This window comes from Sorex araneus, chromosome 5 (genome assembly GCF_027595985.1).
Source record: "Sorex araneus isolate mSorAra2 chromosome 5, mSorAra2.pri, whole genome shotgun sequence".
NCBI classification, from domain to species: domain Eukaryota; kingdom Metazoa; phylum Chordata; class Mammalia; order Eulipotyphla; family Soricidae; genus Sorex; species Sorex araneus.
In genome coordinates, this window is record NC_073306.1 from 4,204,835 (window position 1) to 4,230,889 (window position 26,055).

General features: G+C 55.2%; 1 protein-coding gene across 1 annotated transcript in view; it reads left to right on the forward strand.

Annotated features, from left to right (window-relative positions):
* Positions 1-26,055, forward strand: part of KIF1B (kinesin family member 1B) — a 142,440-nt gene that overhangs the window by 66,279 nt on the left and 50,106 nt on the right. The window contains 7 exon segments of the mRNA XM_055140523.1: positions 3,165-3,244; positions 4,832-4,907; positions 6,917-6,996; positions 7,810-7,916; positions 8,474-8,557; positions 8,933-9,113; positions 9,228-9,300. Of these exon segments, the coding sequence (XP_054996498.1) occupies positions 3,165-3,244; positions 4,832-4,907; positions 6,917-6,996; positions 7,810-7,916; positions 8,474-8,557; positions 8,933-9,113; positions 9,228-9,300 (681 nt within the window).

Here is a 26,055-nt window from a genome sequence, read left to right on the forward strand (position 1 = left end):
CATGAGGTCGTTAATGTGAGGGTAATGCATCTCTGTACACTACTGAGAAGAATTGTAGTATCCAGTATCGTAGCAAATAGATGCCTTTCGCCGTGTATTGATCCTTCACTTGATGCTTTTGATGCTGCCAGGCAAGCAGGTGTTGAGAACAACTTGGCAGAACGTGTCAGCCAGTTTAATGCCAGGCCGGAGACTGCATACCCGGGGCCTTTCCTCGTTACGGTGACTGTTCGTGCAGACTATTCTCTGTAAGGCCTGCTCGTTCCGCCCATGGAAGCAACAAGCCAGGAGGCAGGAAATCCTTGCCCCAGGGGGCTCCTGGCCGCGGGCCCACCCAGGTCAGCGCTTGGCTTCCCAAGATGCTTCTGCAACAGTTTCCTGGACTTCTTTAGCACTGGAGTGTTTGCTGACAGAATCGTCTCTAGCCTTTCTGCAGAGTTGGTGAGAAACAGGTTTCTAGACCACATGCAAATTGCAACGTGAAGGGCCAGAGTGACAGTACAGCGTGTAGGGCATTTATCTAGAGTGCTGCTGACCCAGGTTCGTTCCCCGAGCACCACCAGGAGTGATCCCTGAGCACAAAGCCAGGAGTAAGCCCTGAGCACTGCTGGGTGTGGCCCAAAAAGCTAAAAATTGCAGCTGGAAGCTGTAATGGGAGCTGCTGGCTCGTGTCGTCTCTGCACCGAGACACCCGGGACTTCCTTTCGGGTGGTTGGTTAATCAGAGCCGTCTCACTAGAGTGACCGCGGTGGGGAGCAAACCCCTAAACGTTTGCTTTGCTCCCCCGGCCCTGCTCATTTTCCCTCCTGAATTAAGCCCCAGATCTGACCTGAGCTTTTCCTAAAGAGAACTAATGCAGGGAAATTTAAAAACCCTCCTGGCAAGGCTGAGAGGCAGACAGCAGGTGGGCGGGGCCCCAGGCGGATCCTCCTCCCTGCCTCCACCTCCCCGCTCCAGAGGCTCCAGCCTCTCCCGCCCCGCCCCACCCCTCCTGTCCCTCTCTCTCTGCCCTGGGCCCCGCCTCACGCGCCTTCCTGCCCTCCCCGCCGCTGCGCCGGAACTCGCCTTTGCTTTTGCCCTGGTTGCCCGAGTCTGTACTCGCGGCTTTTCAAGACCGGCATCTCGTTACTATTACTGCTGCCCGGCCCAGCACTTGGAGCAGACCGCCTGATTTTGATTTTGGTCTTGTATTGAGTGCTGTGGCTTACAACCATTTCTGTCTGGTGGTTTAGAATTTGTTACTTCAGGACACCCCCTCCGCCAAACACACACGTGCGCATGCACATACACATACGCACGCACACATGCACATGCACACGCACACACATGCACACATACGCACGCACGTACACACACACACGCACATGCATGCGCGTGCACACCCCAGTGTCCGTATCCTCCCCATCCTCCCTGCATCCGGAGCTCATTGTTCTCTCAGCAGCAGCCGAGTGTCTGTTTCCTCTGGGGATTGTCGGCTCCCTGTGCCGTGTCTTTACGCCGCACGTATGAATGAGGTCACCCAGTCCTTCCCCTCCTGACTCCCCGCACCAGCCTCATATCCTCCGATTCCATCCAGGTTGCGGAAGAACTGCCAAGTTGGGTTTTATTCTCACACACTCCACTGTCTTGTTCCAGAAAACTGAAGGTCTTTCTGTTTCTGTGTCTGGGGCCCCACCTGGCGATGCTCAGGGCTTCCTCCTGGCTCTGCACTCAGGAATCAGTCACTGCTGGCAGTGCTCAGGGGACCGTAGCGGATGCCGGGGATCGAATCCTTGTGGGCTGTGAGCAGGGCAGTACCCCCCCCCCCGTACTGTTGCTCCGGCCCACCAGATGCCTTTGCTGGTTGGTGTTTGCGCTCTCGGACCCCAGCGGCTTCTTCCAGTGAATTAGGAATTATGCAGTGAAATATTTTGTCGACTGTTAAGACTGTTTCCTTTATTTTGATTCTTTTTTTTTTGAGGGGGCCATCCTGGTGATGCCACTCAGGGCTCAGTGCTCAGCTGCTGCTCCCGGAGTTGCTCGGGCCCCGTGTGGTACGAGGGTCAGATCCAGGCCCCACAGAAGCCTGTGCCCTGTGCTCGGCCCCCGCCCAAGCTTCTCAGACTTAATCCCTGAGACGGGGATGTCGCCATTCCACCCCACGGTTGACTCCTCAGACTCTCCATTTGCACAGCAAACATGTTGGCCAGACCCCCCCCCCACACACACACACTTGCAGACGTGCATGCGCGCGCGCACACACACACATACACACATGCACATGCATGCACGTGCATGCACACACACACACACACACACACCCTCACCCTCCTGCTTCGCTTCTCACCAAGTCGGGCCTTCCATTCAGGAACCTCCCTTGCCCTCTTCCCCGGCCCCGGAGCTCCTCGGTTCCAGCCCTCGACGCTGTCCAGCATGCCTCCTCCTGTCCCCGCCCAGCCAGCCCTGCGCTGCCCGTTCCCTCACCTGCTCGTTCCTCTCCGGGCGCTCAGCGCTGGCCGCCTACAGCGTGCGGCGTGATGCACGTGTTGTTTCTCCCTGGCGACAAGGCAGACGTCCGTTCGCTGTCATCTGTCCCATCCCCAGCTGCCTCGCACACGTGTGGCGTCGAGAAGGGTCACCTGTAGTCCTTGTCGTCAGAACTGCTCTCCCCCGGTGCCGTTAGCCCCTTGAAAGCGGGAAGGAGGCTTTAGTTCTTGCTTTTCGCCAGTGGTGGAGAAGTTGTGGCCTCGGCAGCTCTCGGGCGCGGGTGGGGTCCACACACTGTGAAGGGAAACACCTTTCTCCCGGCCTCGGCTCCGGCCAGGCCTGGGCGTCCCTCTCGCCAAGGGCAGGTCATTTGATTGCTAAGGGGAAAGCTGGCAAGTTCATGTGACGTGAGCTTTCATGAGGAAACGAAGACTCAGTGTTAACCCTGGTGTTTGCTGGGTGGCGATCGAGGGCCCAAGGCCACACGGGACATGGCCTTGGAGTGACTCTGGCCACCCCTCCCTCATGGCCCCACCGGACCCTGCAGGGGCGCCGCAGGACCCCAGCACTGCCAGGTGTGGCCCTTGGTTCTGTAAAGAGAAGGTGGGAATCACACTCAGATGCCCGCATCTCCTGCCCCGCCGGGCCGTGGGGAAACAGGCTCTTCGCCTCCTGAGCTGCCCCGCTTCCCCCCTCAGGAGTCCGAGAAGATCATTGCCGAGTTGAATGAAACCTGGGAGGAGAAGCTGCGGAAAACAGAAGCCATCAGGATGGAGAGGTGAGGGCACCGGCTGAGGCGGGACGGGGAGGGGGCTGAGGCGGGATGGGGAGGGGGGCTGAGGCAGGATGGGGAGGGGGACTGAGGCAGGATGGGGAGGGGGACTGAGGCAGGATGGGGAAGGGGGGCTGAGGCAGGATGGGGAGGGGGACTGAGGCAGGATGGGGAGGGGGGACTGAGGCAGGATGGGGAAGGGGGGCTGAGGCAGGATGGGGAGGGGTCTGGAGCAGGATGGGGAGGGGGGCTGAGGCAGGATGGGGAGGGGGGACTGAGGCAGGATGGGGGGGGGCTGAGGCGGGATGGGGAGGGGGGGCTGAGGCAGGATGGAGAGGGGGGCTGAGGCAGGATGGGGAGGGGGGACTGAGGCAGGATGGGGAAGGGGGGCTGAGGCAGGATGGGGAGGGGGGCTGGAGCAGGATGGGGAGGGGGGGCTGAGGCAGGATGGGGAGGGGGGGCTGAGGCAGGATGGGGAGCGGAGGGGCTGCCCCAGGACGGAGGGGGGAGGGCGCTAGGCTCTGGGAATGTTCTGACATTTCTGGGGAATCTGGATCATGTTCGCTCGTGGTGAGCAGTGAGGAGACAGAGTTTCGAACCAAGAACCTTCCTCCCAGAACAAACGGGAGAGACCCGAGAGCTCGGCCCCTTGTCCTGTACCCCGAAACCGCAGGTTGGATCTCAGGTCTGGCGTGCTGTTCCCCAGCCCCGTTAGGGGTCGCTCCTGAGCACTGTCGGGTGTGGGCCAGTCTGTCCTGAGCACCGTCGGGTGTGGGCCAGTCTGTCCTGAGCACCGTCGGGTGTGGGCCAGTCTGTCCTGAGCACCGTCGGGTGTGGGCCAGTCTGTCCTGAGCACCGTCGGGTGTGGGCCAGTCTGTCCTGAGCACTGTCGGGTGTGGGCCAGTCTGTCCTGAGCATCGTCGGGTGTGGGCCAGTCTCTCCCCACAACCCCAGTAGAAGGAAAACGAACATAATCTTGACGGGGCTTAGGGCTTTATGCTAAGGCGATACGTGCACTCGTTTTTCTCCAGGGAGCACCGTGCTTAGCTCCTGCCCCGCGGATGCCAAGACCCGAGAAAGGGACAGCTGGTTTTCTGTATCGTGGAACGCTGAATCTGGGTGGGGAGAGTTCTTCATTTGCGAAGGCTTGCCGGGAGGAAGGGGCAGAGGGCACCGAGGCACTGGGCTGCACACACTCGCCCAGGCTCCGGCCCCGGGTCCGGGAACAGGAAGCAGCCCCGGGAGGTGGTAGAGCAGGGAAGACAGACACAGGACGCAGAGAACCGAAACGGTGGAGCCGGCTAGCGCGGGGCCCGAAGAGGCCGGGCCGGACCCCTGCCCTGCGGGGGGCTCCTCAGAGAGCCCTGCGGACAGTCGCCACACATTCCGGCACGTTGCAGTAACCACTTTGCAGCAGGGCCTCGGGCCACGCCGCAGTGGACTGGGATGCAGACTGGGTGTCCGGTTTTATCCCCAGTACACGAGCACTGCTGGGGGGCGCTTGGGCAGAGCCCCCACTGTGTCCACGTGTGTACTCGCGGCCGCTGCTTTCCCGCGGTCGGGTTCACGCTCGGCCTTGGTGCTTTTCCCCAGGGAGGCCCTGCTGGCCGAGATGGGCGTGGCCATTCGGGAAGACGGAGGGACACTGGGGGTCTTCTCGCCTAAGAAGGTAGGTGGTCCAGGCTGCAGCCACCCAGACGCTTCCACCCTGCGCCCCTCTGCGTGACCCGGCCGGCCCGCGGTTCCAGGTCGCAGCTCCGTGATGCCGTCCTCTCTCGGTGCGCTGCCTCCTCTTCCCATCTCACCTGCCCAGGCCTGGCGGCTCCTCCCCACAGCACAGCCCCCCCACCCGCTGGGCGCTGTGCCCGCCGTCACTGGGGCTCCTGCGGGAGCGAGCCCTCACCCAGCCCGCCCGGCATCCCCGCGGCCCGCAGGTGCTGGAGGCCGTAGAGGTTTCCAGGCTGCAGAGCTGTTAGGGGTTTCGCCTTAAAATACCTGGAGGTATATATATATTTTTAGTTAGTGAGTCACAGTGAGGGTACAGTTACAGATTCAAACATTTCATGCTTGTTTTTCCCTCATGCAGTGTTCGAGAGCCCATCCCTCCACCAGTGTCCATTCTCCACCACCAGTGAACCCAGTATCCCTCCCACCCCCCAGTCCATCCCATCCCCCCACCCCACCCCGCCTCTGTGGCAGGGCATTCCAATTTGTTCTCTATATCTCTCCTTTTGGGTGTTTTGGTCTGCAATAGGGATATTGAGTGGCCATCATGTTCGGACACTGGTCCACTTTACCTGAAGGTATTTTAAGGATCAGGAACTCCTGGGACTAGTCCGGGGGGGGGGGTTGTTTAGATTTTTGACCCACGTATTGTGGTGCTCGGGCTGCTCGGTCAATGCTCTGGCGTGCGCTCAGCCCAGTCGGAGGTGTGGTGGACTCAGGAATCACTCCCTGCAGTCAAGAGGGGGCCAGAGAGATAGTTCAGTGGGGAGGGCACTTGCCTTGCACACATCTGACCTGGGTTTGGTCCCCGATACCCCATACGGTCCCCTGAGCCCCACCAGGAGTGAACCCTGAGTGCAGAGCCAGGAGTCAGCCCTGAGCACAGCCAGCTGTGGCCCCCAAACAAAACAAACAAAAAAATAGTCAATAATTGGAACCAAGGAGCACTGATAAAAATGCTAGCGAGAAATGGATAGGTGTGTAGGAACATTTTTGTAAAGTAATTGACGGTAAATACTTTTGAGATTGTAGCGTAGAAAAAAATCACAGAGGCTTCTGGGAGGTGTTCTAGGGCCCGGGGCCACTCCTGGCAGCCCCCGTCCAGCTGTGCGTGTTGTGGAACTGTTTGGGGCCTGTGGCATTGGGCCCCTGCCCCCCAGTGGTGCTCAGACGTCTGTTCTGGGGCCAGACTCAGCCCAGTCGCAGACGACAAAGGAGGGGAGCTTTGCACGCACACCTGGGCGAGACACGGGGAACGGGGGGCGTCCACGGGGTGACTGGGATACAGACACCATCTGGGGCATACAGGGTGGGGCTCCGGGTCCGGCAGGAGACATGTCTGGGTCCTGCCCGCCAGACTCTCGGGAGAGAAGGGAGAATCAACGGGCTCCTTCCTGGGTGAGCCGAGGTGAAGGGAGAAAAACCTCTTCCTTCAGGGCTTACATATACCTGCGGCTCAAAAAAACAAACAAACAATAAAAGGTCAAAGTGGCCTGTTTCCTGTTGACCCATTCTATTGCCCCTCAAGATTTTTTGCCCAAACCTATACAAAAATTATCATTTAAGCGTGTCACAGTTTGCGTCTGTTTGGTTTGCTGTCCATGCTTAGATCCTGTCGAGATCGGGGTCTTCTGGGGGCTGGAGCGACAGTCCAGCGGGGAGGGCGCTTGCCTTACACACTGCCCACCCAGGGTCAGTCCCCTCCATCCCATAAGGTTCCCCGAATGCCACCAGGAGTGGTCCCTGAGCGTCATTGGGTCTAACCCCCTCCGGAGGGAAGGTTTGGGGCTTTCCCCAGCCCCCATGTCTTAAAGGGGCTGCATCTGTGCAGCGGGCAGCGTAGCCTCTTGCCGGCACTGTGGGAAATCTGGAAGCGTCCCTGCTCTGCACGCGCCAGACACTGTCACAGCTCTGCCCGTGGTAACCCAGTTGCTTTCCCATGACCTCTCGCAGACCCCGCATCTCGTCAATCTCAATGAGGACCCGCTGATGTCGGAGTGCCTGCTGTACTACATCAAAGACGGCATCACGAGGTACGGCGGGCTCTGCCTCGGCCCTTCCTGTCTTCATCTCCAGTGATGACAGAATGAAAGCGAAGTTGTGTGTTGGAAAATTTCTAGCAAGTGATTGGTTTTCCTTACTTGAAATAATTAGAAACTAATCTCTCCACCATTTCCAAATGATGTGATGGATCTAACTAAACCATTGGTCTAGCTAACCCACTCAGTTTGTAGTTTTTCCCTAAAAAGTTCCTTTCCACATAGAAATTTCAGGGAGCCTAGTTCAGGGTGTGTGTGTGTGGTGTGTGTGTGTATGTGTGTGTTACAATAATGTGTGTATGATTTGTAATGCTGAGTGAGTTAACATAGTGTATCATAGCCCCTGGTTCCTAGTTCGGGGTGGTGGTGGGGCGGTGTATATGTGTGTATGTGTGTGTGTGTGTGTGATTTGTAATGCTGAGTGAGTTAACATAGTGTATCATAGTCCCTTGGTTCCTAGTTTGGGGTGGTGGTGGGGGCGGTGTGTGTGTGTGTGTGTGTGTGTGTGTGTGTGTGTGTGTGTGTGTGTGTGTGTGTGTGTGTGTGATTTGTAATGCTGAGTGAGTTAACATAGTGTATCATAGCCCCTTGGTTTCTTATTCTGGAGGGAGGTTGATTGTATGTGAAAATAGAATTTGCAGTTGAAAGCCTCTAGAGAAAAAAAAAAAAAGACAAAACACAAAACCCGAAAGGCGATGCCTTTTTTTCCTGTGTCCCGGAGAATATTCTTTGGGAGAAAGGGGCCCATTGTTGGCAGCTTTGTTTGCAGCCTGCATTTCCCTGGGAAACACTCTGCCTTGTGTCCAGGGTTGGCCAGGCGGACGCTGAACGGCGCCAGGACATTGTGCTGAGTGGGGCCCACATTAAAGAAGAGCATTGTATCTTCCGGAGCGAGCGAGGCGGCGGCGGGGACGGTGAGCGCGGCCGGCCGCCCCGGCACCTTCCCGGCCGGTATCCCCAACCCTGGGCACTCTCGCCCTGTCCCACAGTGGGAAAGGAGGCTGGGCTGCCTCTGAATGCAGGCAGAGCTGCTTTCCATGAAAATAGCCCGACAAAGGGGCCCCTCTGGGGCTGCCCGAGGGCGCTGGGCCCAGTCCGGCTGGGTCTGGAATGTTAATGACTCTGAGTAGACCGGAGGGAACAAATGAGTCGTGGGAGGGCTGCAGGGCGGCGCTGGAGGGTCCCTTCAAAGGACGGACAGCCCGCTTTCTCCTGGGCCTGCTACCAAAGCGGGGATCTCAGGGCATTTCTGTGATTCGATGAGCATTTCCGTAACCCGAATATTAGCGCTGGGTCTTCAGTGTCCCTTGGGCCGCGTCTGTCGCTCATACCGGACTGGTTCTGGTTCCTGAAACGAGCCGTCACGTGCTAAGAGCTCCCTCTGGGTGGCTTTGCAGACCCACTGTGTTGGTCTGGACCCCGCAGGTCGCCTGTGGTGCTAATGCTGGTTTATGTCTTTCTCTCTGGGTAGTGATCGTAACGCTCGAGCCCTGTGAGCGCTCCGAGACCTACGTCAATGGCAAGCGGGTGGCCCAGCCCGTCCAGCTGCGCTCAGGTGAGGTGGCCAGAGCTGGCGGTCTGACTCTCCCGGCTTCCGGGAGCACCTCCCATGCGTCACTGTGGGGCCGGAGCCATAGTTCAGTTTGGAAGCACACTCGCCTGGCGTGAGGCCGGCTGAGTTCGGTCCCCGGCATCCCTTATGGTCCCCCAAGCAGTGCCAGGAGGAACCCCTGAGCGCCTCTGGGTGTGACAGCGGGGACCCCCACTCCCACCCCCCAAAAAACCAAAAAGAACAACAGAAGCTGCAGTGATAGCAGTAGGACGCAGAGTCTGGACCTTGGAGTCGGCCTGACGCGGGAGAGGGGCGCCGCGGGCCGCGGGGCGGTTCCTCCCGGGGTGACTTCTCAGCCCTGTTTCTCTCGGGCGCCAGGAAACCGCATCATCATGGGTAAAAACCACGTGTTCCGTTTCAACCACCCGGAGCAAGCGCGGGCTGAGCGGGAAAAGACCCCTTCTGCCGAGACCCCGTCCGAGCCCGTGGACTGGACCTTCGCCCAGCGCGAGCTCCTGGAGAAACAAGGGATCGACATGAAGCAGGAGATGGAGAAAAGGTACCGTGCGAAAAGCTCTGCGGCTGTCGCTTCCGCACAGTGGGTCGTGCGGCCCCTGGCTCCGCCCCGGGGCTCCCGACTCACTCCCGCGCGCCTGCTTTCCCTTCCTTGCAGGCTGCAGGAGATGGAGATCCTCTACAAGAAGGAGAAGGAGGAAGCAGACCTTCTCCTGGAGCAGCAGAGACTGGTAGGGATCCCTCCGGAGTCCTGGCAGGGGGCGGGCTAGCGTGCGGCCACCTCCCTGCCCAGGTCCCTAGATGAGCACTGGCCCCCGCTGCTGCTGCAGCTCCTGGAAAGCAGATCCTGGTCTTTATCGGTCCTGAGTGCAGAAGGAGCTCCCGGCTGCCATAGCTGGAGTTGGGAGAACTTTCCAGAAAGGCACGGTTGGGTCCAGAGTCACCTCTCCGCCCCAGCCCAAGTGCTCTCGGAGAAAGAACGGGAGTGCTTTGGTCATCTGTGCCTCTCGCATTTTTGAATTTGCATCCGTGGTTGGTTTTACAACAAGTCCCAGGAAATTGGAGCTGGTGGGTGTTTTGCCTTGGTCTTGTCTCTGATCACCTGATAGTACTAATTCTCCGCTCCTGGGCTCACTGGGGTGTTTTTGTTTTTCAGTTAAACTGTGTCTAAAAGTCGTTGCTGCACAGTTGCATGTGTTAATCCTTCTCTGTCCCCTTGCATGGAGTCTGGATTCTCAGTCAGGGCTCGGGGTGACGTGGGGCTGTCAGAGCGGGCCCCGGCTGGCGGGGACTGAGTGAAGAGCTGAAAAGTCACGTTAAAGGTCACATTTTGGCCTGATGATGCCAACGGCCTTGGCATTTTACCGTGGTTCTCGATTGACTAGGTTTATTAGAAACGAAATCTCAGTTAGTGTTGTAAATATAAGAAGTCAAATGAGTCGATCTATTAGATTTGCATTTTTAAAGCTATCCAATTTTGATTAAACAAAGCCTCATCCTTTAGACATGTCATAACGCATGTCTGATTTGTAAGGCGAAGGCTTAGCAAACCTCGAGTCTTTAGGTAAAATATTTTTGCTATTTTAAGATACAGGGATTTTTAAAACTTCATTTACTGCGGTAAGGTGGATAGGTCACACCGAGCGATGCTCAGGGCTTACTCTAGGCTCTGTGCTCAGGGATCTCTCCTGGAGGTGCTTGGGGAGCCATGCCGGGTGCCAGGGAGCCCTCCCGGGGCTGCTGCCTGTAGGACAAGCACCCTCCCCGCCTCACTGTCTCCCAGCCCCCGGATCCAAGGACTGTTAAGAATGAGGGGGTTGGGGAGGAGGCTGCTGTACTAGCGCTGTTCCCTGAGATCAAACAGCCTGTGGAGTCCAGCCCGGCATGTGGAGACTGTTGCGCCGTGGCCTGGCGGGGAGGTGGCGGGGAGAGGCTTCGGGCCACAGGGAGGTGGCGAAACCGGCGTCAACTCGGCCTCTCGGGGCCAGTTCCCTCTTCGGGTCTGGCAGTCGGGCAGCGAAACAGTTTGTTATTTCGGAAATTATAGGAAATCCCCCGAAAGAATGCATTGTGGGAATAAATGAGTGTTTGGGGCAAGATAATGGCAGTGTGTAGTGTGTCTAGGAGGGCTTCTTGGCATTTGGTTTTAATGAAAAAACAAAGATTTAGCCGCAGTGTGATTAGGGGCTTGGAAGGCTGGGGACACATGAAAGAGCCTTTTATCTCAATAATGCACCTAATCTAATACCATGCCTCGCCGGCCAGAGCGGGGGTGAGGCCGGTGTAATTAAGCAGTAGTGACTATTAACCGTAGTGCCCGCCTTGGTAGCGTGCTTTGTAATTTACAAAACACATTAACAGCTGTTGTGTTTTTCATCTCTGAAGCAGCCCTCTGTGACGGGGGCGTGTCTGAGGCAGGAAAAGCAGTGTCGCCTCCGGACAGCCGAGGGGCCCGGTCGTGCTCCACACTCTCTTGCCGGCCAGGCCGAGGGGCTTCGCTCACACTCACAGTCACTGGGGCTCTCCTCACAGTGCTCCTCAGCACCGCCGTGGCACCGTGCTGCTGGCGCGGGGACCCGTCTGGGGTAGCCAGGTGTGGGACAGTGCTGTGTGACTGAGCGCTAGTGGCCATTCCAGACTCGCAAGTTAGGGGCTGGAGGGGGTGTGGCTCATGGCGGAGCAAATGCTCAGCGCACTAGACACCCGCGAGGTCCCGGGTTTGATCTCCAGAGCCCACACGTGTGCAGGTCTAGTCTCTAGGGACACGCGTAGTCTGCAGATGCTCAGGTTCTCCTTGTCATGTGCTCGGTGTGGCTTACCGCAAGCTTGGACTTCAAGAGAGAAGCTGCTTGGGGCAAGAAATGGCTTTGCTCCCAAGGGCAGAAGGGTCGAGTTCACGGACATTTCTTTCCTCAAGAGCAATTCATTTCTGACGCTTTGGCTTGAAGACCAAGCAGGCATGAGACCAAAAGGAAAAATCTGTTTTTCTGACCTTGTATTGGCCAACCAAGAGGGATATTTCAGATGCACCAATGAGTAAACAAGAGATTACAAAGAACTTAACTATCAGTTGATATTTTCTATTTATTATACCTAATCATTTTTGTTGGAGATCTGGCATTCAAAATGGAGTTCAGCCTCTTTAAGTTTTCATTCAGTAATAGTTTTTGAAATGCGTCATGTGGCTCTATTATTGAATATTTGCTTATATTTAGCATTGGTTATGCCTCTGGTCCTTTCGGAACTGCTGCGAGGAGATATGTGTTTGGGGTGTCTTATTTGCATGAGCTGCCTGCTGTCCTCTCAGGGGGCCGTTCTGCATTTGGTAGTCGATGAAAACAGAAAGATTATTTAATTACGTGCAGAGGCCAGACCTGTGTCATTTTCCTAGCCCTGGAATATATGAATCTTAATGGATCTACTTTGTGCACGGAGCACTGTTTCTGTATAAATTGGCAGCGTGCAGTAGGGTGACGTGCTTGGGCACATACTGAGTCTTATTGCTGGGTCGATGCGCCAAAGGGCAGGAGCACATGCCTGCCCGCGGAGCCCCGGCCCAATGGCTGGCATAGCACGGTCAGCTGGCACCGAGGTGTGTTACCCCCGCCCAACACACACACACACACACACACACACACACACACACACAGAATATACTGTCCGTCAAGAATTATATGATAATATTGTTAAAGAACTTTTTACAGTTTTTCCTTATTTTTACAAGTTCTTAAACCATTTTTGGAGGGTGGGGGTGTTGGGGAGAAGGGTTTGGCTCACACTGGCGGGGCTCAGCACTTCCTCTGACTCTGTGGTTAAGGGTCCCCCTGGCGGTGCTTGGGGACCGTGTGCAGAGCCAGGGCGCCTGCACTCACTCGCCCCTCGTATCCGGTTCATTTCCGGGTTGGCTATTGAAATTCTCGAGGATGGAGAAGGAGGGGAGGGGGCGTGGGAGTTGCTTTGCGTGTGTCTGACCCCAGGCTCAATCCCAGGAACCACTAGGAGTGACCCCCCCTGGAGCAGCCCCTGAGAACCTGAGGTGGGACCCCCACCCCCACCCCGTTATCTCTCAAACATGAGATTGAAGTCATGACCAGAGCATTTATCTCCCGAATCACTGTTCTCCTTTTGGGGTTTGCTTCTGGTTTGCGGCCACACCGACCACGTCTGGGGCTCGCTCGAGGCCCTCCTTGGGGATCACTGCTCCAAGAGGGGGGAGGTCACGTGGTGTCGGGGTCAAGCCCAAGTCAGGTCTGTGCAGAGCAAGCCCCGTGCCCGCTGTACTGTCTCTTGAGCTATTAAGCTGTTTGAGAGAAAAGGAAAAGCAGCCACGGGGGAAGAGTGACAGCTGTCAGTTATGTGGAACTAACCATTTTCTGTTCTGTAAAACTTGGTTTATGCATATTTTCAAGGAAATGTTTTTAGGAGTTAAACACTGTTTTCCTCTATTTTTGTCATCGTTTAATATTAGCCTTTCAAATCTTTATGCTAAAAATGAAAAAGACCCAAACAGAATCTGAATCTTGCTTTTGTTGATTCTTATTTCTTTCAGATAGGTAGCAGATGCAAATGGACTCATTTCCCATTTATAGGCCTTCATACATGATAAAAATTAGTAACAGCAGCGGCATTTCAGAGGCCCAATCAGTGCATGAAGTTACATTTTACTTTTTTATTTCTTAGAAAGTATGTACATATAGGGGCCGGAGCGATAGCACAGCGGGTAGGGCATTTGCCTTGCACGCGGCTGACCTGGGTTCGATCCCCAGCATCCCATATGGTCCCCCAAGCACTGCCAGGAGCAATTCCTGAGTGCAAAGCCAGGAGTAACCCCTGAGCATCACTGGGTGTGACCCAAAAAGCAAAAAAAAAAAAAAAAAAAGTATGTACATATAGAAATTTAAGGGACCCCCATATGTGGCTAGGTCATTTGCCTTGCATGCAGCCACCCAGGTTTGATTCTCAGCACCCCATATGGTCCCTGGAGCTGCCAAGAAGGACCCCTGAAAACTGCTGGGTATGGCACAAAAACAAAACAAATTATTTTCAATCTAGAGGGCACTAATACTGTTTATTCGTTTTGATTCATTAAAAAAATAACAGTTGGGGGGCCGGAGCGATAGCACAGCGGGTAGGGCGTTTGCCTTGCACGAGGCCGACCCGGGTTCGATCCCCGGCATCCCATATGGTCCCCCAAGCACTGCCAGGAGTAATTCCTGAGTGCAAATCCAGGAGTAACCCCTGAGCATCGCTGGGTGTGACCCAAAAAGAAAAAAAAAATAACAGGTGGAGTCCAGAGAGATAGTACTGCAGCTGAGGCACTTAACTTGCACGCAGCCAACCCTGGTTCAATCCCCGGCATCCCATAGGGCTCCCTGAGCACTGCCAGGAGTGATCCTTGAGCACAGAGCCAGGAGTCAGCCCTGATCACCGCTGAGTGTGGCCCCAAAATAAAACAATGGAGGTGTTGGGCTGGGGGATTGGTGCAGCGTGCAGTAGGGCTCTTGCCTTGCTGCAAGACCCCATCTGGTCCCTGGCATTGCGTATGGTCCCAGAACCCCTCCAGGAGTCAGCCCTTAAGGCAGAGCCACAGCTAGCCCTCGGCACTGCCAGGTTTGACCCCTGGGCCCCAGTGCCAGGAGGAGACCCTGAACACCCCAAAATGTGGCCTTCCAAAATGCACGAAAACAAAGACGTAGTAAAAACCCTGTAACCTAAATAATTTTAGTGATCACAGCCGGTGAGCCAGATAAATGGACTGTTCAGTGACAATATTTTCATTTTCTAGAGTATTTTCAACTAGTCTGATGAGTAGTTATTTTTCCCAGGAACTTTTCCTCCTGAATAAAAACTTTTCCTAATCTATAATGAATTCTAAATCTGTTGTTTTAAAAGCTACTGAAACTACATTGTTATAAAATCAGATCACTATTTGTTTTAATCGGGGGCCACACCCAGCGATGCTCAGGGCTCTGCACTCAGGAATTGCACCTGGTGGTGCTCAGGGACCATACAGGATGCTGGGGATCAAACAAACCTGTGTCAGTTGCGTGCCGGGCAAGCGCCCTCCCCGCTCCACTCCTGCCCCAGCCTCCAGATGGCTGTTTTAGGTCTCAGAAAAGTTCCCCTGTAGAGAAAATGGTAATGGTACAGCTGTGGCTGCAAAGCCTAGTTAACAATCCTTTTAAAGAGTGGATCCACGGGGCTGGAGCGATAGCACAGCGGGTAAGGCGTTTGCCTTGCACGCGGTGAACCCGGGTTCCCAGCATCCCATATGGTCCCTCGAGCACCGCCAGGAGTAATTCCTGAGTGCATGAGCCAGGACCCCTGTGCATCGCCGGGTGTGACCCAAAAAGCAATAAATAAATAAATAAATAAATAAAAATAAAGAGTGGATCCACTTTATGTAAGTAGCATATAGTCTTTACCTTCCATATGTGGATGGGAGGAACTGTCACTTTCAAGTGATGGTCCGCATCGAGCTGGGACTGTCTCATAGAAAACAACTGCTGAATTGTAGGGCGTTTGCCTTGCACGCGGCCGACCCGGGTTCGATTCCCAGCATCCCATAAGGTCACTTGAGCACCGCCAGGAGTAACCCCTGTACATCGCCAGGTGTGACCCAAAAAGCAAAAAAAAGAAAACCACACTGCTACCTGATACTATTACTTAGGGAATTGTAAATGGTGTTTAAGAAAAATATTTTCGGGGCTGGAGTGATAGCACAGCGGGTAGGGCGTTTGCCTTGCACGCGGCCGACCCGGTTCAATTCCCAGCATCCCATATGGTCCCCTGAGCACCGCCAGGGGTAATTCCCGAGTGCAGAGCCAGGAGTAACCCCTGTGCATCTCCAGGTGTGACCCAAAAAGCAAAAAAAGAAAAAAAAAGAAAAAAAAAAGAAAAATATTTGCCTTGCTTAATTTGGGGTGTAGCCCCCCCACAGCTCTGCTCAGTGGCTATCCAGGCTTAGAGTCCAGGGGACACTCCTGGCACTGCTTCGGGGGGTTGTGCCGAGCCAGGAATCAGACCTGGCACAGGAATCAGACCTGGGCCTCTTACAGATGTGTACTCCAGGACCAGAGCGCTAGGACAGCAGGGAGGGCGCTGGCCTGGCACACAGCTGGCCCAGGCTCAATTCCCAGAGCACCTCCAGTGTGACCCAAAAACAAAAATCGAAGCAATAAGCCTGCATTCCAGCCTGCTGAGGTATCGCTTCGACCCGTGTAACTTAAATTTCAGTGAATTTACTTGTTAGTTTGGGTTTTTAGTTTAAACATGATGATGCCCAGAAGTTGCTCTCTGTGGTGCTCCAAGGGCCATGTCCTGCTGGGGGTCAAAGCCAGGCCTCCGTGCAAAGGGTGCCCGGCACAGTGGGGTGTCTCCCCAGTCCCCTCACTTAATTTTTACTCTGGTACTTTATTTCCAGGGGGCGGGGAGTCTGCTACACTGAGCAGTGCTCAAGGTTTACTCCTGGCTCTGTGCTCAGGGATTACTCCTGACTCTGTGCTTGAGACCTTCTATAGTGCCAGGGATTGAACGGGAGTATGCCACCTTCAGACAAGCACCTTAAACCCAGTACTGCCTCTCTGGCCCCAGGGAGTTTATTCTTAAGATTTTGGAGGAGAAAGAAGTATTCACAAGTTCAGGTATGTGAAAATAGAGATTATAAAAAGAACCCTTTATTTACACTTCCTCGTTCATAGAATAGCAAAGTTTAATCATATGAATTAAATGAATCGCTTTGATATGACACAAGAAAACAGCAAGATCAGCCTGTGTTCATGGCAGTAGTCGAGAAGCCCACTGGCTTACAGAAAACAGCGCTCTGACGGATGAGAACTGTGTGGTTGGCTGCTCGGGACTCTTCGCACTTGTAACCGTCATCCTGTTTGACCCTTTCTACTTTCTCATCTTCTAACTTTTTCTAGGGCTGCTCTTTTTAGTAAAGCTAAGCCAGCGCGGTGTCCTCCGGCCTCACTAACCTTTGCTAACCCGCCTGCTCGCCACGCCCTGTGCGGTGTCTGTGCTCACTCATGGGGCAGAGAGTTTCTGGATGAAGCGACAGCAATAACCAAGGCAAATGCGGGGCGCTGGCTGCATGGGTGTTAGCATGGGGGGGCACCTCACTTTCCGGAGACAGTGGGGACGTTGTTTCGCACAGTGTTAAATCTCAGATGACCGCAGCGAGAGCCGCACTCCTGTGTGAAACCCTCCCGAGCCTAGACGGGGCGGTTCATCACCGAAGGCAGCATCGCAAGTTTGGCTGCGTGACGTTGCGCGTCTGAGCCTGCAGACTAACCGTAACCTCCGAGAGCCGTGTCTTCCCGAGGAGTCCTCCACCTCACGCAGGGGTTTATTTTGTTCGTTTCTTTCGGTTCTTGGGTGTTTTTTTGGTTTTAGTTTTCTTTTTTTTTTTCATTTGGTTAAGGCGTTGGTTTTGTGGTTTTGGTTTTGGTTTTTTTTGTTTTGTTTTGGTTTTGGCTTGTTTTTCTTCAGTTTGATTTTCCTTTTTTCCATTTTAATTTTGGTTATCTGGGGGCCATTTTTTTTTTTTGATTTTGTTTTCCCAAAGGACGCGGACTCCGATAGCGGGGACGATTCGGACAAGCGGTCGTGCGAGGAGAGCTGGCGGCTCATCACCTCCCTGAGGGAGAAGCTCCCGCCCAGCAAGCTGCAGACCATCGTGAAGCGCTGCGGCCTCCCGAGCAGCGGCAAGAAGCGCGAGCCCCTCAAGATGTACCAGATCCCGCAGCGGCGGCGCCTGGGCAAGGACGCCAAGTGGGTCACCGTGTCGGACCTCAAGATCCAGGCCGTGAAGGAGATCTGCTACGAGGTGGCGCTCAACGACTTCCGCCACAGCCGGCAGGAGATCGAGGCGCTGGCCATCGTCAAGATGAAGGAGCTGAGCGCCACCTACGGCAAGAAGGACCCCAACGAGCGCGACTCGTGGCGCGCCGTGGCGCGGGACGTGTGGGACACGGTGGGCGTCGGGGACGAGCGCGCCGACGACGCGCTGGCCGGCGGCGGCAAGGGCGGCTCGGACGTGGACGACCTGCGGGTGCACATCGACAAGCTGGAGGACGTCCTGCAGGAGGTGAAGCAGCAGAACCACCTCAAGGACGAGGAGATCCGGCTGCTGCGGAACAAGATGCTGCGCCTGGAGAAGGTGCTGCCGCTGGTGGGCGGCGCCGAGCCGCGGGGCGGGGCGCGGGCGGCGGCGGCGGGCGCCTGCGCGGTGGGCGCGGCGGGCGCGGCGGGCGCGGCGGGCGCATGCGCGGCCGGCCCGGACCCCGCGCAGGAGGAGCGCGTGAGCCGCCTGATGAGCGGCGACCCGGCCTTCCGCCGCGGCCGCCTGCGCTGGATGCGGCAGGAGCAGCTGCGCTTCCGCAACCTGCAGCAGCAGGAGCTCGCCAAGCAGCTGCGGCGGCAGCACGCGCCGCACCGCTTCATCCCGCCCGAGAACCGCAAGCCGCGCTTCCCCTTCAAGAGCAACCCCAAGCACCGCAACTCCTGGAGCCCCGGCACGCACATCATCATCACCGAGGACGAGGTCATCGAGCTGCGCATCCCCAAGGACGACGAGGCGCGCAGGGGCAGCCCCGAGAGCGCGGCCCGCGCGGCCCCCGGGGACGCGCCGCACATCCAGGTCACCAAGCAGCCCGTCAGCCCGCCGCCGCCGCCGGCCCCGCGCTGGAGGAGCAACTCGCTCAGCGGCGGCCCGCCCCGGGGCCCGCGCGGCGCCCACCCCGCCAACGCCCACCCCGCCAACGCCGCCAACGCCGCCGAGCCGCAGCCGGCCCCGGCCCGGCGCCCCGGCCACCCGCACCCGCACCCGCACCCGCACCGGCAGCCGCACTGCGCAGCGCACGGCGGCCCCGGGGACGGCCCCGGGCAGGCCGACAGGGCCCCGCCCCCGGGACCCCCGGCCGGGACCCCGCCCAGGATGAGGAGACAGTTCTCAGCCCCCAATCTCAAGGCCGGCCGCGAGACCGCGGTCTGAGCCCCTGGACACACTTGAAGCCTCGGTGGAGGAGGAGGTCGGGTCGGGCCCGCCCCAGCGCGAGGTTCTGCTGTTTACACGCCCATCTTACGGTTGCGACCCTGCCAATATGAATTGACGTCAGTATTGCTAAAGCATGACACTGGGAAGCCTTTTAACGCCCCTTTTACACACACACACACACTTGTACTGTCCCAGCAGTTTTTGGGATTTCTGATGAGACCTCGAGACCTCCCTTATTTTCAGAGACTCCCTTGGTGCCTAGATAATCAGCTTCCACAGGTTGTAGCTGTTGGGGGTAAGGTGTTGGTTGTTGTTTTTGTACCTACGTATCTCAGTTGATCTGATATCCACAGAGACCTGCTTCTTTGTTTATGCAGACACTCAAAGGAGGACTCGGTAGGCAAAAGTTAAAAGTGTTTTCCCCCATATTATGGTCGGCATTAGTTTAAAAATCCTGACACGTAACTATGGACACAGCCTTGGATTTCCCATCCAGGCCGGGTCCTTTAGCTGTCATCCGGTCTTTGACAAACCAAAACTGTCTCCAAACCTAGGAAACAACACGTTATCGTCCACAAAGTTTGCCCATCTTCCTCTGTGACGTTGAACAGATCAGTGATTTTTTTTTTCTTTCTTTTTAAGATAGTAGTGTGTATGGTGCAGTTGGTCCCCGTGCTGAACCCTCCCTCCACCGGCACCTTCCCTGGATTTCTGGAGAGATTTGCCTTTTGTAGTTAGATGTACCATTTCCTTTCCAAGCATTCTCCTTTCTTTTCCCCTCCATCCCTCCACACATACCAGTCATTTGCCAAAACATCCTCCTTGCCCCCCACCCCCAAGGCCAGCAGGACCCTGTATGACGCTGGGAACAGTCAGATGTGCCTAGGGAGGGTCTCGGGTGAGGTCAGCCCAGGCTGTGGGCGTGCCACTCGCTCCAGCCGAGGATAAGATCAGGACTAACCTTCACTTTGGCTGGGCTGAGACTGAGAGTCGGCACGTAGGAAATGACGGCTTATCCCCGCGGGCCAGGACGACAGCCCGGTGGCCCTTGCCTGGCAGTACCTCATCTCACTGGGCTGCGGTCTCAGCCTGCTCCCGGGAGAATCCACCGAACCAGACTATCAGAAGAAAAAAGTCTTTTCCTCCATCCTTCCTGATCTCTTAAACTTGCAGACACTCTCCAGAGCGGCGCCACCAAGAGCCCGCGACACCTGCCAGTGCCTGGCACGAGCTGGTTGAAGATTGTGGTCGCATCAGTCTCCTGGCAAACGCTCTTTCTTCCAGCGTGGCGTGAAAATGACAACCCAGAGAGCACTGAGCCCCTGAAGATTGTGATGCTGTGGAGTTTGGGTTTTCTTTCTCTTTGCATGTGGGCACTATGCTTTATTAAAACGTTATTTTTCATCATAGTATTTTTTTTATTTTACTTTGCTTCTAAGAACATTATTTTGGCGCACAGCAGGTCGGTTCCGATCAGCCTGGCGGGAGAGGGTGTCTTTGCCTCCATAGCTCGAGCAGCTCTAGCCTGGCACTGCAGTTTCATGGCCGATAGTCGACTTCACTCAGGTGACAATCTCCCACTCCACACGGCTGGAACATACGTGGTAGGCGATCGCCAATCAGTCACTTCAATGCAAACCCACTTCTCCTGTGTCCCTCAAACATGGATTTGCTGTTCTGCTCTGGAAAAAGTTGACTTTTCTAATACTACTACTAATAACCCAGCTTTTAACTCGGCAGGAAAGTGGGTTCTCGTTTTCCTAACTTGACATAACATAGAATAGGCCTGTCTCGTGTGTGTGTGTGTGTGTGTGTGTGTGTGTGTGTGTGTGTGTGTGGCGGGGGGGGGGGCAGTACCTCATGTAAGGCGTGACCACGGAGCCACATCTGTGGCCCTCCTTAATGTTTATGGTTGCCTTTTGTAATCTTGTGGGGGTGGGGGCGGGGGGCTCCTTCCCACTGAGTTTCTCCTGGGTATCAGGTGACACTAGTGACTGAAAGTCCTGCCATGTTTTCATTTACAAATGTCGGTTGTGGGTGTTTGACACCACACCGATGATCCAAAGAACTCAGTTTGTGTTTGTGCTCCGTTTGCTGACCCAGGCGCCTCTGGTCGCTAATCATTCTAGATGCCTGCCGGAGCCCTTCGCTTCAGGCCGTCAGCAGGACTGGAGCGGGCCGGGCCTGCTAGCACGTATCTCCCTTCGTGTATTTCCAAGCGGGTGCTGGTTTTAGAAAAGAATTTTGTGTGAATAAAATTACTTGAGTCGTGCTTTTGTGAACTAAATACGAGTACTGTGCCGCTGTGAGCGTTCTGGTCCCGCTTCATTGCCTTCTCGGTCGGACTGTATTTCTCCTGGAGCTCAAGTACTAACAGACCAAAGAGAAATGGTCACTATTAAGCCATCCTTGCCTGACTGACGATTCTTAGCGCTTGTCGTAGTGGAATGGGGAGAGCGCGTGTGCTGTTAAGTCATGCACAGCCCTGACACTAACCCCGGAGAGGGGACCTGATGATCCCTGCACAGTCCCCTGAACCCGAGCCGTATTCCTTGGCGAGAGTCAGACTCATCCCGTTAGTCCGAACCGAAGGGCTGCTGCCTTCTTTTTGCTTCTAACGCTTTCCAGCTCTGAGTGTTTCTCCTTTCACTGGAAACACAGCGCAGAGAATTGTGTGTTACATTGAAGTGACTCCCAGTGGTCTCTTGGATTTGAAGGTGCAGGCTGGGGGGGACAAATGCCGGCCACCCGGGTCTGTTCAGAGCTGATGTGCCTGCAGGAAGGGGCAGAGCTGTGCACTGGGCAGCTGCAGTTAGCCCCGTGCCCTCTGGGCCTTGGTCCACTGCCTTGACTTGGACAGAGACCTAGGAGGCGGGGAGCTGCCCTGTCCGGGGGAGCCCTCGGACCCCTTCCCAGGTGCTGTGCAGGGTGCGCCTTGGCCCCTCGCCGTGTGGGAGCACTTTCCCAGAGTTGCCCCGAGCTTCTCCTGTGCTCGCGTGTGTGGAACCACTGTAGGCTGTGAATCGTGTAGGTTTCCTCCCTCATTGCTGCCAAAAGAAATTGTGAAACTTGTTTAAAAAGCGAATTTCTCCCTCATTCCTTGTTCTTTGGACAGAACCGGGCTTGAGAATCATCTGTGAGTGCTGAGATTGCCTTTTCAGGAAGGGGGAGTTCCTTTGCAGTGTTGAAGACCTCATTCAATAAAAGCTGAAACCCTCTTGAGACTGTGTTTGCTCTCTGATTCGGGGTGAAGGAGAAGGTGGCTGGTGAGCTGATAGCCTGCTCTTTGGTTTGTCACTTTTTCATCTGAAGATGATTGAGAATCTTTTTTTTTAAAAAAAAAAAAAAAAGAGGGGCTGGAGAGATAGCACAGCGGGTAGGGCGTTTGCCTTGCACGCGGCCGACCCGGGTTCAAATCCCAGCATCCCATATGGTCCCCTGAGCATGGCCAGGGGTAATTCCTGAGTGCATGAGCCAGGAGTAACTCCTGTGCATCGTCAGGTGTGACCGAAAAAGCAAAGAAAATAAAATAAAAATAAAAAAAAAGAATTATGGGGGCCGGAGCAATAGCACAGCGGTTAGGGTGTTTGCCTTGCACGCGGCCGACCCGGGTTCGATCCCTGGCATCCCGTATGGTCCCCCAAGCACTGCCAGGAGTAACTCCTGAGTGCAAAAAACCAGGAGTAACCCCTGAGCATCGTTGGGTGTGACCCAAAAAGCAAAAAAAAAAAAAAAAGAATTATTTTGCTTTGTTTGGCCATACCCAGTGGTGCTCAGGAGTTCCTCCCAGTTTAGTGCTCAGGGTCAGTCCTGGTGCTGTGAGGGACCAGCCAGGGTCTCCCACAGGCAGGACACGCCTTGAGCAGCCTCAGCCCAGATCTTTTCAAGAAAAAAAAAATTTACATGAATTCTATTAAAGAATTTGTGTTTGTTGTCTTTTTTCACTTACCCAAATTCCACCTTAAATGGAACTGTTTATTTATTTGTTTATTCTTGGTTTTGCTTCGGGGCCACACCCAGCTGTGCTCAGGGGACCATACAGGATCCCGGGGATCAAACCCCGTTGGGCTGCGTGCAAGACATAAGACATGAAATGTCACTTTTAGGATTCTTTGAGTTCAGGGCCTGGAGCGATAGCACAGTGGGTAGGGCATTTGCCTTGCAAGTGGCCGACCCGGGTTCGATTCCCAGCATCTCATATGGTCCTCTGAGCACTGCCAGGGGTGATTCCTGAGTGTAGACCCAGGAGTAACCCCTGTGCATCGCCAGGTGTGACCCATAAAGAAAAAAAAAAAAAGGATTCTTTGAGTTCACCCTTAAAGTGTGTGTTTTCAATTTTATTTAACATATAATATATTTGGGAGGGGGGGGCGGGAGGAGGCCAGACCTGCAGTGCTCGGGAGCCAGGTGGGCGCCGGGGTCCCGTGGATTGGCCTCATGCAAGGCGTGTCCTTACCCCTGTACCAGCTCTCCGGCTGCCATTCATAGAACCTGTTTGTTCTGTTTTATTGTGGGGGGGCAGGGGTGCGTCTCCAGCATCTCTTGGTGACCTGGGCCCACCCCTGGCAGTGGGTCCCATTCTCTAGTGCTACTGGTGCGGGAGCCTCTCTGAGCCGCCATGCCGGGGGCTGAGGCAGGAGGTTCTGCGCTCAGACAGGAGGTCGGGCGTATGCCGAGCTCGCATCCCAGTCCTCTGACCTGTCTCCCCACCCCAAAGTCTTTATTATGATTTTTTTTCCCAAGGGGAGGAAAAAGCTCCTAGCTCTGTGCTCAGGAATCACTCCTGGCAGTGCCTGGGGGATGAAATCAGGTCAGCTCCAGACAGGACAAGCACCTTAGTTCCTGCACTGTCTTCCCCGCCCCCTGGAGTTTATTTGTTTAATGAAATGGTCAACTTGACTCCTTTAGACAGAAAGTGGATTTCTAGAACAGTCAAGTAACCCTGTGGCTCTTCTCTTTAGCCTCTGTTTGTCTCCATCCAGAATGTTGGTAGTCCATGGACTAGACAGGAAACAGGACAAAATAGAAGATTTTTTTTCCAGAGTAGGTGATTAGATCTCTTGGACATTGATACGTGGCATGTATTGTTAATGTTGAAATCATGCACTGTAGAACAGAATATAAAATCTGAAAGAGTTGTACCCCCATACGTTACTTTTTTACATGTAATTTTCTTTAAAAAAAACACTTTATTTAAGCACTGTAGTTTACAAAGTCGTTCATAACAGTGGTTTTGAGCATTCAGTGTTCTCCCAGCACTGGCCCACCATAGTGTAACCTTTCTTTCATCATTGTCCCCAGTTTCCCACTTACCCCCCAAAGTCTGGCCCCTTGGTAGGCACAAAATTATCTTATATTGCTTGTTACAACAGAATGGTAAGTTGGGATTATCAAAAAATACTTAAGTAAAAGAAGTAAAAGTAAAAGTTGTCTCTTTTTTGTTTGTTTGTTTTTGTTTTGCTTTTTGGGTCACACCTGGCGATGCACAGGGGTTACTCCTGGCTCATGCACTCAGGAATTACCCCCAGCGGTGCTCGGGGGACCCTATGGGATGCTGGGAATCGAACCCGGGTCAACCATGTGCAAGGCAAACGCCCTACCTGCTGTGCTATCTCTCCAGCCCCAGTAAAAGAAAGTTTTTGAAAATTGTTATATCTCACTCCAAAGGAAAGTGCTGGAGCGATAGCACAGTGGGTAGGGCATTTGCCTTGCACGCAGCTAACCCGGGTTCGATTTCTCTGCCCCTCTCAGAGAGCCCAGCAAGCTACCGAGAGTATCTCGCCTGCACGGCAGAGCCTGGCAAGCTCCCCATGGCGTATTCGATATGCCAAAAACAGTAACAAGTCTCACAATGGAGACGTTACTGGTGCCCGCTAGAGCAAATCGATGAGCAACAGGACGACAGTGACAGAGGGAAGTCAGGGTCTGTGGGCTCACTGAGCTGTGTGTTACTCTGGTGCCTTCTGTGCTGTTATTTTGCTTGTTGAGCTTAGCGGGCTTCTTGAGTCTAGTTTGCTGTGCTCCTGCTGGGCTGTGAGGGTGGTGGGATTTGGGGGTGTCCAGGAGCTCCGGGATCTGTAGATCTGGGACGACTCTCAGCTCACCCTCTCCCAAGGGGGGTCCCAGAGTTTTCAGCCTAAAGTCCGATGTGCCCGTGAGTTCCATCAGCGTAACTGGGCATCGCTGCCGAGATGAGTCAGGCTGTGAAACGGGGCCGCTTGGGTCTGAGCGACAGCCCAGCGGGGAGGGCGTTTGCCTTGCACGCGCCCGACCCGGGTTTGATCCCCGGCATCCCATTTGGTCCCCCAAGGACCACCAGGAGTAATTCCTGAGTGCAGAGCCAGGAGTAACCCCTGAGCATCGCTGGGTGTGACCAAAAAAAGAAAAAAAAAAGAAAGTCCGTTTACATGGGCCTGGCTGTGGGGGGTAGGGGCGCCTGCTCTTCCCATGCCAAGAAGACCCCCGAGCTTTCAGCCCAAACCAGTATACTGGAGCTTCGTCAGTTTGGTGTCTCCAGAGATGAGTTGGCGTTGTGGTGGCTGGGGGCTGTGGGTGCGGCTGGGGGCTTTGCCGCGCCCCTCCCCCGAGGAGGCCCCAGCGTTTCCAGCGGCTTGGCTTGTGTCTCTCCAGGGCTGGTCCTGACACTGGTCATGGCTCAGCTGTCTCCGGTGAGTTCTTGACAGGAAATTGGCAGCTTGAGAGGAGTGTTGCTGGCAGTTACCCCCGTCCTTGAGGCCACACGCCCTGGTCCTTCCGCTCCCTCGTGTCCCTCTCATCTTGGAGAAGCTGGTCACCAGATACACAGCCAGGGCTGGGCTGTCGCAGGCCGTTCAAGCACACAGCTGTGTGCACGGGGACTGGGAAGAGATCGGGAGGAGGAAATCGTGAACCTCGAGCAGAATCCCCAGGGCCTTCTGAGCAAACTAGGCTGAGCCAGGTTCGATCTCTGGCAACCCACATGGTCTCCCAACCATCCCCAGGACCAGCTCCTGAGCACAGAGCCAGGAGCCACCCCCAGCGTCGTCAGGTGTGGCCCCCCCAAGCAAACAAAAGGCAAGCCCAGTGGCGGGTCCCAGTGGGCCTGGCGTGGAGGGCACGGAGGGGGCTGGGGCATGATAAGGGAGTGAAATCTCAGGAGTGTGGTGGGACGCGACCGGGTGATCTTACGCAGAACTACGCGATTAGATTCACCTTTTAGATGTGGCCAAGGGGCTGGAGTGATAGCACAGCGGGTAGGGCGTTTGCCTTCCATGCAGCCGACCCGGGCTTGATTCCCAGCATCCCATATGGTCCCCTTAGCACGGCCAGGAGTAATTCCTGAGTACAGAGCCAGGAGTGACCCCTGTGCATCGCTGGGTGTGACCCAAAAAGCAAAAAAAAGATGTGGCCAAAGGACTCGGTAGGTTGGTGCACTCAAAGGAGCCCAAGTTGGAGCCCCAGGGTGTTGGGAAGCCGCAGTGTGAACTGAGTGCAGAGGCTTCCTCAT